The 12,926-nt window shown below is 33.9% G+C and overlaps 4 protein-coding genes and 1 long non-coding RNA gene across 5 annotated transcripts; 3 read left to right on the top strand and 2 right to left on the bottom strand.

Moving 5' to 3' along the window:
• On the top strand, positions 3,358–3,946 carry LOC104755564. Its single transcript, XM_010477963.2, has one exon. It carries the CDS (start codon positions 3,430–3,432, stop codon positions 3,790–3,792), a length of 363 nt encoding a protein of 120 aa, XP_010476265.1. The 5' UTR covers positions 3,358–3,429; the 3' UTR covers positions 3,793–3,946.
• On the bottom strand, positions 4,371–5,351 carry LOC104755563 (V-type proton ATPase subunit C-like). The gene is made up of 2 exons (XM_010477962.2): positions 5,089–5,351; positions 4,371–4,712 (listed from the first exon to the last, which is right to left on the bottom strand). Exons 1-2 carry the CDS (start codon positions 5,223–5,225, stop codon positions 4,613–4,615), a joined length of 237 nt encoding a protein of 78 aa, XP_010476264.1. The 5' UTR covers positions 5,226–5,351; the 3' UTR covers positions 4,371–4,612.
• On the top strand, positions 4,719–5,236 carry LOC109130096. The gene is made up of 2 exons (XR_002036233.1): positions 4,719–4,890; positions 5,013–5,236. It is a non-coding gene; the product is annotated as an uncharacterized LOC109130096 (long non-coding RNA).
• On the bottom strand, positions 6,170–9,117 carry LOC104755562 (V-type proton ATPase subunit C). The gene is made up of 11 exons (XM_010477961.2): positions 8,914–9,117; positions 8,689–8,757; positions 8,474–8,601; positions 8,264–8,363; positions 8,051–8,118; positions 7,800–7,941; positions 7,585–7,701; positions 7,276–7,401; positions 7,112–7,195; positions 6,931–7,010; positions 6,170–6,558 (listed from the first exon to the last, which is right to left on the bottom strand). Exons 1-11 carry the CDS (start codon positions 9,025–9,027, stop codon positions 6,459–6,461), a joined length of 1,128 nt encoding a protein of 375 aa, XP_010476263.1. The 5' UTR covers positions 9,028–9,117; the 3' UTR covers positions 6,170–6,458.
• Positions 9,471–10,435, top strand: LOC104755560 (uncharacterized protein DDB_G0283697-like). Its single transcript, XM_010477960.1, has one exon. The coding sequence runs from the start codon at positions 9,642–9,644 to the stop codon at positions 10,245–10,247; it is 606 nt and encodes a 201-aa protein (XP_010476262.1). The 5' UTR covers positions 9,471–9,641; the 3' UTR covers positions 10,248–10,435.

Below are 12,926 nucleotides of genomic sequence, written 5' to 3'. Positions count from 1 at the left end.
AAAAAAAAAAAAAAAAAAAAAACCAAAGCCGATAAGCGCCTATGTTTTTACCAATTAGAAAATTTTGCGTAAATTCTAATCTATAAAATATCAGGAAAAGATGACATATATCTTATAATAAAAAGTTAGTTTATTAAAATTAGTAATCAGCATGTTTGACGCATACCAAATTTAAAGATTTATGTAAATAAAAAATATATATATATATAACTTAAAATACATAATTTAAAGGGATATACTTTATATATATATAAAGTTATATAATTAATTCGACTTAAAAAAATTAGTAAGGATATACTTTGATAATCTCCAAATTTAAAGTTATATAAAAGCAAGAAAACTTGAAAAACTAAATTATATTCTAGAAAATATTATATTTTAAAGAAATTAGCTATTTTAAAAATCTTAATTTTTTATTCTTAACTTTCATTTTAGAGGAACTGAGCAGTGGGGTTACTATGCCTAAGAGCCAAATTAATCATTTTAGTATGGATTTAAAGGAAAATGTATGAGCCGTTTACAATATCTACTTTGTTTTCATTATATAAATATTCTAGTACCACAAACTCCAAAGCTGATTTTGTGCAAATCTTTTGATGAAAACTAATTTAAAAATATCTTTCAAGATAACAATTTAAGTTACAGATCATCATCAGTGTATCGACAATATCATAACTAATCTAGACAATGTTAGTAGCTCCAAAACATATATTCGTTTATTGATTTAGTTCATTTTTCATAATTAAAATAAACTACTGGAGGGTTTGTCAGTTTTCTACTTAAGTTTATTGGATATGTGGATTTGGATTTGTGGTAATGGATCTTTTGTTCTTCTTCTTACCGTTTGAATTTTGGTTCGTTTCATTTCAATGTTTCTACTAGGATCTACCCGTGGTGTACCACGAGTCTATTTCTTTTATTTTTTATTTTTTATAAATCAATAACTCTGTGCATTATGAAGAAATTAATTCAAATATTTATAACAAATATATCAAAATTTAAGTTATATTTATGTGTTAGTTTTGTTTAGTATAAGATTATATAATTATATTTGACTGTTAATTATAGGATTTAACCCACAGTTTACCGCAAAATAATTTGTTATCTACATTATCATAAATTACTCAATCTAATATATATAATATTGATAATGTTAGCAAAATAATGAAATGATAAATTATCTATGTAACACCAAATTAATGATAATTAAATTTCTATTCATATTGATCCAAATCATTTGCACAATATAATTTCATTGCATGTTATTTTAACTTTTAATTGTAAATATTCATTATATATTAAAATAACTCAAATGTAAAATAATATATATTTGGAAATACTTGTTTGGTTACAAAAATCCTAAAAAAAATTTTAAAATATATATCCATTTATAAAAATTCAAATCACATCATATGCTGAAAAAAATCTAAATTTTAATTAACTTTATGTATTAAATAGTAATTCAAATAATTAAATATAAAATTAAATAAAAGTGAAAGGAGAATTCTATTTTAATATAAAATATTGCTTTAAATTAGGTAGATAGATTTTAAGAAATTAATATTATCAAATAAGGAAATGATTGTGTTTGGTTGTAAGGATTGTAGAGTATTTAGTTGAAACTTGTTTGGATACAAAGATAAGAGAGGATGACACAAAAATGTACTTAAAAAATATTAAGATAGATGTGAAAAAAGTTATAATCCTTTGCTTATGATGAGTTTCGTGGTCCGCCAAGGAGACAAATCATTACCATTCTCTGGTTAGTACACAAGAGTAATCTAATTTGTCTGCCTAGAATGAAGATTGCTATAGCTCTAATTAGTGCTGGGCACGGGACGGGTACCCTTGAATTTTCTCCGACCCTTTACTCGTCCCGACCCTAACGGGTAACAGAAAAAATTTACTCATACTCGACCCTTAAATAACGGGTACCCGGAAAAACGGGTACCCGGTAAAAAATAGTTGACCCTTTACTCGTCCCGACCCTTTATTATTACCCGGAAAACGAGTACCCGATAGAAAAATGTTAATAATCGCAATAATAATTTTATCTTTTGAAATCCAAAAATGAAAAATTCATAAATTTATGCAATATATAGTTCCAAAATTATAAAATTACGAATTTTGAAAATAAAAATAATATATTAATTCAGTTAGGCTAAGTTGAACTTAGGTTTTAACTCTAACTCTATAAATTAATAATAAATAATAATAATAATAATAATACAAAGTATTAACGGGTATTTACGGGTCGGGTAGCAAAACGGGTAAAGGGCCGAGTAACGGGACGGGTATTGAAAACTAAACTAATACCCTATACTCGTCCCTTACTCACGGGTAATATAAATATAATACCCTTTACTCGACCCTAAAGCTGCGGGTACCCTTTTTTTTGGGACGGGTACGAGCCGAGTAACGGGTCGAGTACGGGTAACGGGTATTAGTGTCCAGGCCTAGCTCTAATCTCTTAGTACCACATTGACAAGACAACCAAAAAAAAAAAACATACTACAATACAGTGAGTTAGTGATCATTACGATCAATAATTTTAATATTTTTATATTGTATGATACTTTACAATTGTCATCAATAAGAGAGAATAGTAGATTAAGTGATAAATGTACTGCAACAGATATATCAAATATGTAAAGAAAAACCTTTTTGACCTGAATCAAAGTTTAAAACACTAATGAATACAAAACCAAAGGTAATTTTAAACAAATTCGATCGATTTCAGTGTATACTAAGAAAACAACCAGACATCGAAGCTGAACTATTGGCGACCAAAAACAAGAAAACGAAGTATTTTATTGGTTGTTTTATAATAATTTAGTAATACAATTATGCATTTACTTAAGAATTTTCGATGCTGTAAAAAAAAACACAATAATATATAGATAAAAATAAAAAATAGTTTGGGCCAAGGCCCAGTATAGCGTGTATTCTAGACCCTCTAACTGAGGTGGAGAGGTTTCGTTTTTTGATGTTTGGCCTTTGTTCTCTATTTAATTCTTTCTGTTTGCAAGCAATTATTTCTGGATCATTGACCTCATAACTCATAAGTTGCTGAAGACTCCACCTATGAGACCTATTGTTATTTACTTCAGAATTGTGCCTCTCAGATTAATCTCAAACCCATAAAGCTTTTCTATTTATTAACCCCTTGGGTGGTGGAAGTGAAAAGAGGTAAATGAAGTCACATGACTTAAAAGGAAGAAACCAAAAATAGGCATGTGAAATAGTTAAGGACCCATACTTAGGTCCGTGAACATATTCATTGCAATTCTTTGTTTCTTAGTAAGACACGCACACACACTCACACATGGGAACAAAAGAATCTGTCTTCTTCTCTGTTCTCTTATTTATATTTACTTGGCAACAAATCTTTCTTGTGCAGAACAGAAGAAAAAAAAAAAAAAAACACCCATGGCTCTGTTTTCTAGCTTCTTCGCAGTTTCCGCGTCTCTCATGATCCTCGTGTCCCTTCAATGGACTCTGGTTTGCAGTGAATCCACAATCTCAGCTTCTCCCGCTGTTTTACCGTATATCAGTGCACCAGATATGTCTTCGTTTTTCCCTTCTCCGACCAATGAATGGCCAGTCGATACAGCAATCTCTCCTGTTCCAGAGCCAGACGCGCCTGGTCCAAGCTCAGGCCTACCTAATGGGAAGATTACAGGCAGCTCAATGAGGCTCCGTCCTGATCTTTTATTGGTTCTGCTCATTGTTGGGATCCGTAGCTTCTTATGTGTTGACTTATCAATGCTCGCTAGGTTTCTGCATTATTAATCTACGTGTAATCTTTATTGGTTATCATCGTTCTTGCTTCTGGTCTTTTTTTGTTCTTCATCTCATGAACGTCAACATACATACGTTACTGTTATACGTATGTGTACGCATAACTTTGTTTTGTGATAAAATATACGAGTGTAATTTTCCTTAAGCTGCAGACTCTGAATCAGAGTCTCTGATGAATATTTTTGTAAAGAAAAGGACTTTAATCGATTAGACAACAGAAGAAAAAAAAGTTTTCATTAAGAAAGCATATTCAGAGAAAAAGCAGTTTGTTTGAAGCCAAAATCCCAAATAGCAAAGTGTTGAATAATATACTCTGATTGATATAGAAGTGGATTAAACATATTGTAGGAGAGTAAAGTGAGATTAAAAAAACTGAAATAGTAATAATATCAGTGGTTTGTAAAAGTTTGGTGTGAAGAACGTTACCACTTTACTAACATACTCGAGAAAATTCCGACATCGTTTTGAGAAAAATACCTATAAAAGCCAAATTACTAACAACTTTCAGAATTCAGACCAAAACAAAGAGACAAAACGGAACAGAATGATATAATAAATAAATCAACCTGTTCACAAAATGACAAAAAAGGCTTTTAACAACTGTATAGCCGTGTTTGTCTTCCACAAGTGTCTGAAACTCACGGGAATCTAAAAGACTCCGGCCAAATAAAATTACACCAACATCTTCTCTCGAGTGCCACTTTATTTCGAAACTCAAAATATATTACGAAAACTAAATGTGAGCACAAGCATATACAACAGATGAAGACAGAGACGAGGAGAAGCATCAAAAGAGCATCTTCCATCAATTTTAAGCAAGGTTAATAGTGAAGGAGACATAAGGATGTATCTCTGAGCCACCGGCTAAACCAGCCATGGCTCCTCCATCCTCCTCGCTTTTCCAGTATAAACTGCAATGTTTTCATGCTATTAGACTCAAAAAACCTCAAATCGAACTACACTAGTTAATATATAGATGAATCCACCCTTAGATTTTGTAGGCAATTGGTCTTTTTCCAACTTAAGCGACTTATATCTGATTACTACATTTGGCCTCAAGATTGCAGTAAGCAGGGCGTAATCAGTAAGGTTTTGATTTAATATCAACCAAATTCAAGTTTGATTTTACTTTGGTTCTTGGCTTTCTCCACAAAATTCAGCAAGTTCTTTCGTTATCAAGGTCATAACTATCGCTACAATTTTCTTCGCAGGATCAATATAAAGTTGAATGTTAAACAGCTTCCATGTATCCTAAGACTTAGCTAGAGGCAGAGACTTTTCACATACCTGTTAGTCGAATCACACAAGTGTTCAAAAATGGAGCGTACTTTCTTTTCACTTTCCACAGCCGGAGATAAAACACATGCCTGGAAAATTATCTGCGACACGCGTAAAGAGAACGACGGTGTAAAGAGCATACTCATTATCCTCAAACAATAACTTCGAGGACCTAGGAACCTGAAAACAGTTAGCGTTTTAGTAAGGACGTTATTGTTTTGGTAATGATATCACCCATGTTTAACGTTTTAGTAATACTATATGTTAACTATTGTTTGGAAAGCCACTAGATGATATGTTTTTTGACATTCGAAAACGTAACCTACAAAACTAATACTAAAACTATTTGAATCATTATCAATAAGAGATAATATTATATTAAGTGATAAATGTACTGCAACAGATATATCAAATATGTAAAGAGAAGCCTTTTTGATCCTGAATTATAGTTTAAAACACTAACGAATACAAAACCAAAGGTAATTTTAAACAAATTCGATTAGTTTCAGTGTATTTACCAAGAAAACAACCAGACATCTAAGCTGAACTATTCACGGCCAAAAAACAAGAAAAGGAAGTATTTTACTGGTAGTCTTATAATAATTTAGTAATACAATTATGCATTTACTTAAGAATTTTAGATGCTGTAAGAAAAAACAATTATATATATAGATCAAAAAAATAATTTGGGCCAAGGCCCAGTAGGCCAGTATAGCGTTTATTTAACTATACGAGTGTGTAATTTTCCTCAGAACGTAAACTCTGATTGTAATTTTGAACAAAAAAACGATTTTAATCGTTTACACAACAGTTGTTTAAGCCAAAATACAAATAGCAAATTTGTTGAATACTCTGATTGATATACAAGAGCGTAAAGTGAGATTAAAAAACTAAATTAACAACAAAATACCAATGTTTTTTTCAAGTTTGGTGCTAAAAGTTGCCCGATTTTACATATTATCACTCAGCCACAAATGTTACCACTTTACTATATGATTGCTAACCTCGAGAACCTTCGGACATCGTTTTGAGAAAAATACCAATAAAAGCCGATACTAATATCTTTCCGACCAAAACAAAAAGACAAAACGGAACAGAGTGATATATATAATAAATAAATCAACCAGTTCACAAAATGACAAAAAAGGCTTTTAACAACTGTATAGCCGTGTTTGTCTTCCACAAGTGTCTGAAACTCACGGGAATCTAAAAGACTCCGGCCAAATAGAATTACAGCAACATCTTCTCTCGAGTGCCACCTTATTTTGAAACTCAAAATATATTACGAAAAATAAATGTGAAATCTATAGAGCACAAACAAATATAACAGATGAAGACAGAGACGAGGAGAAGCATCAAAAGAGCATCTCCCATCAATTTTACGCAAGGTTGATAGTGAAGGAGACATAAGGATGTGTCTCTGAGTCACCGGCTAAACCAGCCATGGCTCCTCCATCCTCCTCGCTTTTCCAGTATAAACTGCAATGTTTTCATGCTATTAGACTCAAAAACCTCAAATCAGACAACACTACTAATATAGATGAGACCACCCTCAGATTTTGTGGGCAATTGGTCTTTTTCCAACTTAAGCGACTTATATCTGATTACTACATTTGGCCTCAAGATTGCAGTAAGCAGGGTGGAATCAGTAAGGTACTAAGGTTTCGATTTCATATCGACCAAATTCAAGTTTGATTTTACTTTGGTTCTTGGTTTTCTCCACAAAATTCAGCAAGTTCTTTCATCATTAAGGTCATAACTATCGCTACAATTTTCTTTGCGGGATCAATATAAAGTTGAATGTTAAACAGCTTCCTGTTTAACAATCCTAAGACAGCTAGAGTCTCATACCTGTTGGTAGAATCACACAAGCGTTCAAGAATGGGGCGTACTTTCTTTTCACTTTTCACAGCCGGAGATAAGACACATGCCTGAAAAATAACTCATCACAAGAGAAAGTAATTTGGTCAGTGATTTAAAAGGGTTGAGGGATTCTCGAGAATAGTATACATAGCTTGGAGTCTTAATATACCAAGAATGCTGGAGGTAAACCATATCTCATAATGCTCTCAGCAAATATACGCACAGCACAGAAATGCATCCATGAGCTGAAAACCTATATATAGACCGATGATCAAAATAGATTCGGGTATCGATATTACAAGATTATAGCTATATAGAGAAATCTGTAGTTACCTCTCCATAACTGGTGTAGCACCACTGCAAAAGTGAGCTTCTCAAACTTTCCTGATCCTGAACCAACTTTTCTAGCTCTTGTTTACGAGTCTCTTGTGCTTCAACGCTATGTTCAAAATCACGGACCTACGAGGGGATGGATGGTGTACAGTAAATGATGAATAAAGTTTTGAGAATCAACCAAATGTCTTAACTTGCACAATGGATAAGTTCAGTTCATAGGAAATATCACTACTACTAGCAAATAAGCAATTATAAGTTCTACGAAAACTCTAGAGGTAATATCAGGAACTTGAACAGAATACTCACTTGGAATCCTCTCTCACGAGCAGTTGTCCTGAAATTATCTGCGACACGCGTAAAGAGAACAACGGTGTAAAGAGCATACTCATTATCCTCAAACAATAACTTCGAGGACCTAGGAACCTGAAAACAGTTAGGATAAATTGATTAAAATCACAGTGCCACAAGCTAATAGTGTTACCACTAGTCTAGTACATTAACCAAACAAGTCAACAGTGTACCACATATTCGGTAAATTTCTCATAACTGTCTTTCCATTCTTTTTGGGAATACTTTGGAACAACTGCAAGGAGAGTTACGAGATGTTCTGAAGCGACAATATCTTCTGGCTTAACCAAGTTTGAGAGGTCACGAACAGCTAAGCTGAAACAAGACCATGAGAAAACAAAGTTCCATTTATTCTTTTCGCAAAACTGCCCACAATTTCTATTTGTTCTTATAGTGTAAATACGAGGGGAAAACAAAAGGTTACCTTCCACTTTGCTTGCGGTTAATAGCATTGAGTTGACCGCGGATATTGTTATATTCAGCAACACGAACCTGAGTAATACGTGCAATCAAACTCGTTAACACCACCATTTGAACCAAAGCAAAGCAACAATGATTGTAAAGAAACTCGAATTGTGCAGAATGGTGAAGCTTCCATTTTTTTGGATAAAGCTAAAGGTTGAAGCTTCAATAGTACCTTGAGATCATCCTCAATCTTTGCAACCTGAGACTGAATATTGTCCACAACCTCCTTCAGGGGTGACATAGTTGGGTACTTAGCTTCATCCCACATAAACCTTGAGACCAATCAACACAAAGAAAGTTTCTTTCTTTACCGAATCCGATCACAGACTAACTAATAGCAAATGAAACTCGTTTGTGAGAGATGTAAAAAAACAAAATAAACCTGGTGAGATAAGAATCAACAGGAACTCCATCAACAGTAAGAGCGTTGCTCTCCACCTCAGAAATCCTCTCCAATTCTTCGATCTGTCTCCTGATCTTTTGTGAAACTCCTTCCACAAAGCTGTTCGACTACCACCACCACCACAACAAGAGATCATAATCATTACCACCCACAAAAATTTCTCAACAGAGAAAAACGCAATCGATGAATTTTACCTTAAGCAGATCATCGCCAAGGGCGAGTAGAGAATCTAAGGTTCCAACACGAAGATTAGGAATGTTAAACTGCGAAACATTGAAATCAAAAACAAACCCAAATCAGATGAATACTAAAGTAACACTACGAGAGAAGATAGTACAAGATCTCTATATCTCTCTCTCACAGCCATATAAATTATGAATCAATTTCGAAGAGACCCAAATCGAGCAAGATCAGAGTACCCGATAAACTGGAGTATCAAAGGAATGCTTTGAGATCTGATCCTGTAATCGTTGCCATAACGAAGAAGCAGAGTCTTTCACTGGAAGAGACACAACCCAGTACCTCGATGTCATTGATCTCCAATCTCTCTCTCTGTCTTCTTCTCCGATGGATCTGTATCTTCTTCTTCAATCAAATCCTCTCTGCCTGTCAAATTGGATATAACCAACCCGGTCCTTCTTATAAAACAATTGACCAGATAACCAAACCGGTAAGACTGTTGCATTGAGCCGGTTTAATATCCCCCTGCACGTTCTCCTGCTGCCACACACAACAATGAAAAAGCTTTGTTGTTATTAGTCGGTTTTGTATATGAGAATGATGTCTTATATTAGTCGGTTTATGATCAATCATCAAATTTACCATTGCGATTAATTTAATTGTTTGTTTAAGCGGTTATTTTAGCATACAAATTGGTAAAATTGTTGAGAAGAGAGGCCAAATGGGCTAACGGGCCACGAACTGTATTGAGGTCCAAATAATAAAGTAGAGAGAGTGAAGAAAAAAAAAATCAGGGATTGAGAAAAAAAAAAAACCGTATCAAAAACTCCTTCTAGGGTTACCACCAAAATTGACTGTAGTAGATTATAAGCTCAAAAGCCCTAACTCTGAATCGTCGTCGTCGTCTTCTTCAAACCAACCGCGATTCCTATACTCTCAAGTAAGAAGTTTTCAATTCAATTCATCTATGGCGGATGTTGAGAACCAGCAGGATTCTTCGTTTCCTGTGAAGCGGAAATCGGATCTCTTTTGCCAAGACCAGGATAATTTGTCAAACAAGTCTCAAAAGCTTAACCCTGAGTCTACAGACGGAGGAGAAAACAATGGAAGTGGCATCGAGGATCTTGATTCGATTGGTGCAGAATCATCGGTTTGTCCGGAGAAACCAGCTGAAAAGGTTGAGAATGGCGTAATCGGCGATCTTCTTGAAGCTGAAGAGGAGCAACAAGTAGTTGGAGATGAAGAGGAAGACGACGAGGAAGAAGATGAAAAAGTTGAAGAGGAGGTTGATAGAAAAGGTAAAGGGATTTCGAGAGAAGACAAGGGGAAAGGCAAATTGATTGAAGTGGATTCAAGTGATGACGAAGAAGATGACAGTGATGATGATGACGAAGGTTTTGGTGAAGATGACGAAAGTGATTTCTCAGATGATCCTTTGGCTGAGGTTGATTTGGATAACATCCTTCCGTCCAGGACTAGGAGACGATCCAGCCAGCCTGGAGTTTACATCTCCAATGATGTCAGTACCCGTGGCGACGATGATGATGATAGCAGTGATGATAGTGATGCTTAAAAAACCTTCCTTAGTTTATAACGAGGTTAGTCTTTTTAAGGAAAAATCAAAAAATTTAGTTCCTTTTGATTCTAAAGAGGGGTTTGTCTCTGTTAAGTGATTCTTCTTGGTTATAATCTAATGTTTCAAACGCTTGGACCTATGTGGGTTATTATATAGTAATATCTTATGGTGTTCTTGCAATCTCATTCAATGTGCCTCTTTGGTCGTTTGATGTGTAAATTTATCTCTGTGTGAGATTTAAAGATTGCTACTTGTGACTTCGCATTAAAGAAATCTGGTATTGAATTGGTCAGTTTCAACAAAAGGGTTTTTGAGATGTGTGAGACTATAACAAGGGTTTACTCTAATGGAGGTCATGTATGATCCCGTAAAGGTCCTGTTTAAGCTCTGTAGATAGACTCTAGGATCTGTTACATCATGCATTGCAATGAACATTCTTGATGTAGAAGATGATGCAGCTTACTCTAAGTTTAGAGTAAGTGTTTGAATCAACTAGTTCATGTTCTTGTGTTCATTTGGCAATGGCAACCCATGTCCTATAAGGTTAACAAGACAGGGTTGGGTTAAGCTAAACTAGTTTAAGAGATTATGAGAGTACTAGAATCAAGATCACTAGTGGCTATGTTCTTTGCTTTTCATCTTAAGGATTAGTAAAGGTGGAAACTTTCAATTCGCATCCTCATTGGTCTGTTTTCAACCGGTAGTTAGGAGGCTGATAGAACTCATTGGATGAAATGACGATTGTTCGATTGTTATGTTCATGAGGTCGTTCTTTGATGTGTTTTTGTGCTGCTTGTGATAGAATATAGTGAGTTGTGACCCTTATAATGGTGTCTTGTTTTTGTGATCCCTTTCTTTGAGGTGTAGTTTGAAAAATGAGTCTCTTGCTTGACTCAGCAGCAATCTATATTGAAGTGTGGATACACACACATGGTTTTTTATCGTTTAACCGTAAGTAGTATTTTACCCACTTATATATTCTACGCAGAGATTCGTATAGTTCAATAATAGGAGTAACAGATCTTTGTCAGGAGAATATCATCATAACTCTTATGTTCTTAATGCAAAATGAAAAACTGGACCACCAGGGAGTGACAATGAGAACTGAAAAAGGGTTCCTTTCCGAATCTCTCAAACATTGGGAGATCCACAATACATACATATGCTTAAAATGTGTATGTCTATCGGTCGAAATGTGTATATGATAATTATGATGTGATATGGATGTGTGTGGTTGATATGTGTAATGGTGGTATTGGTATGTAGAGAGATTATGAATAAGTGAGACATGCGTCATTATGAGTCTCTCTGCTTTTTGGGCCTTTGGATTCATAAGATAAAAGGAAAAGGAATCTCATGAACCAACAAAAAAAGCTGGGGAAAAACAAAAGAAGATAAGAGTTCTAGAAGATGAATACAAAAACTTTTTACCAAGGATAGAGACTAGATAATCATATTTTGGATATTCGGAATACTTTTTTCTTTTTCACTATAATCCAATCCATTCTCCGGGATTATAATAAACTCTTGGAATTTTTAAGATAATTTACCAAGATAATTTACCCGCATTAACTTAGAGATGAGATGGGTGGTTGGTTGGTTGCACAGTAAAATCCAATAATACAGGCATTATCGGCCGAGTCAACTAAAACCAAGATAATGGTAAGAAAACAAGATTATGTATCGATGGAGTAAACAGAGATGATTACTAAAAAGTGGCCTTCACATGGCAGCCATTGTAGCATATGATGGGTCAAGAGATGTGAAATCATCATCACTCATCCCCTTTTTACACAAGATTCTTACCATTTTGAATTTATAAGAATTTTTTTTCTTTTTCTTAACGAAGAGCATAAGATGAAAGATGAGTATGTCTATATCGTAACTTATTGTAAACACGATTCTATAAGTCGAATATATTTATTATAGGTATAGAACTTCTCATGTGATAAGTTAGAAACAAATTAAGATAAGATATTTGAATGACACAAAAGCAAAACTAGTGTTTCCAAATAAGTTTTTAGTCGGCCATTTGGGAAAATTCGAAAAGATGATATCAGTTATGTGATTTGTATATGCTCCTAAGTACTTACCCAATAATTAATACCACTAACTTTATAAATAAATAAAAAAGTTGTTCAAAATTAGTAGTGTTTTGCAAGAGAAATGACTCAAAGCTTTCAACTAGTAACAATGATTTTGTTTGTGTACTCTCTTTTCATTCTTCCCCTCTCTCTATGTAAATAATCTGCAAGTGGGTCTATTATTGAGTTTGATTATGAAGCCTACGCCATCTTTCTTGCTCCTTTTACAATATTTTTTCCATTATGTTTTTGTTTTTTTTGGTCTAATTCGCCTTGTCGATAATAGATATACATACAATTGTTAGCATTTTGGCTTAAATGAAACATGTAAGTAAAGTTAGAATCAAATTCAGTTTCAGTTGAAATTGAAAGAAAAGTTTTATCCTTTTTATTATTGGTGTCTGTCTGTTTTGCAACAGAGTAACGAAATTATCGAGATTGAACCCTACCTCATATAAGTCATAACCACCTTCTTTTGAAAAAAGATAAAAGAGTTCAAATTAGCTTTTGGATTTGTTTGGTATTTTTAAAAAAAAAAAATTGCATAAAGATATTAAAAAAATGGAAGAGAGAAAAAAAAAAAAAAAAAAAA

The sequence above is a fragment of the Camelina sativa genome, chromosome 17 (assembly GCF_000633955.1).
Source record: "Camelina sativa cultivar DH55 chromosome 17, Cs, whole genome shotgun sequence".
Classification (NCBI taxonomy): Eukaryota; Viridiplantae; Streptophyta; class Magnoliopsida; order Brassicales; family Brassicaceae; genus Camelina; species Camelina sativa.
This window is presented reverse-complemented; position numbering and strand designations above follow the sequence as displayed.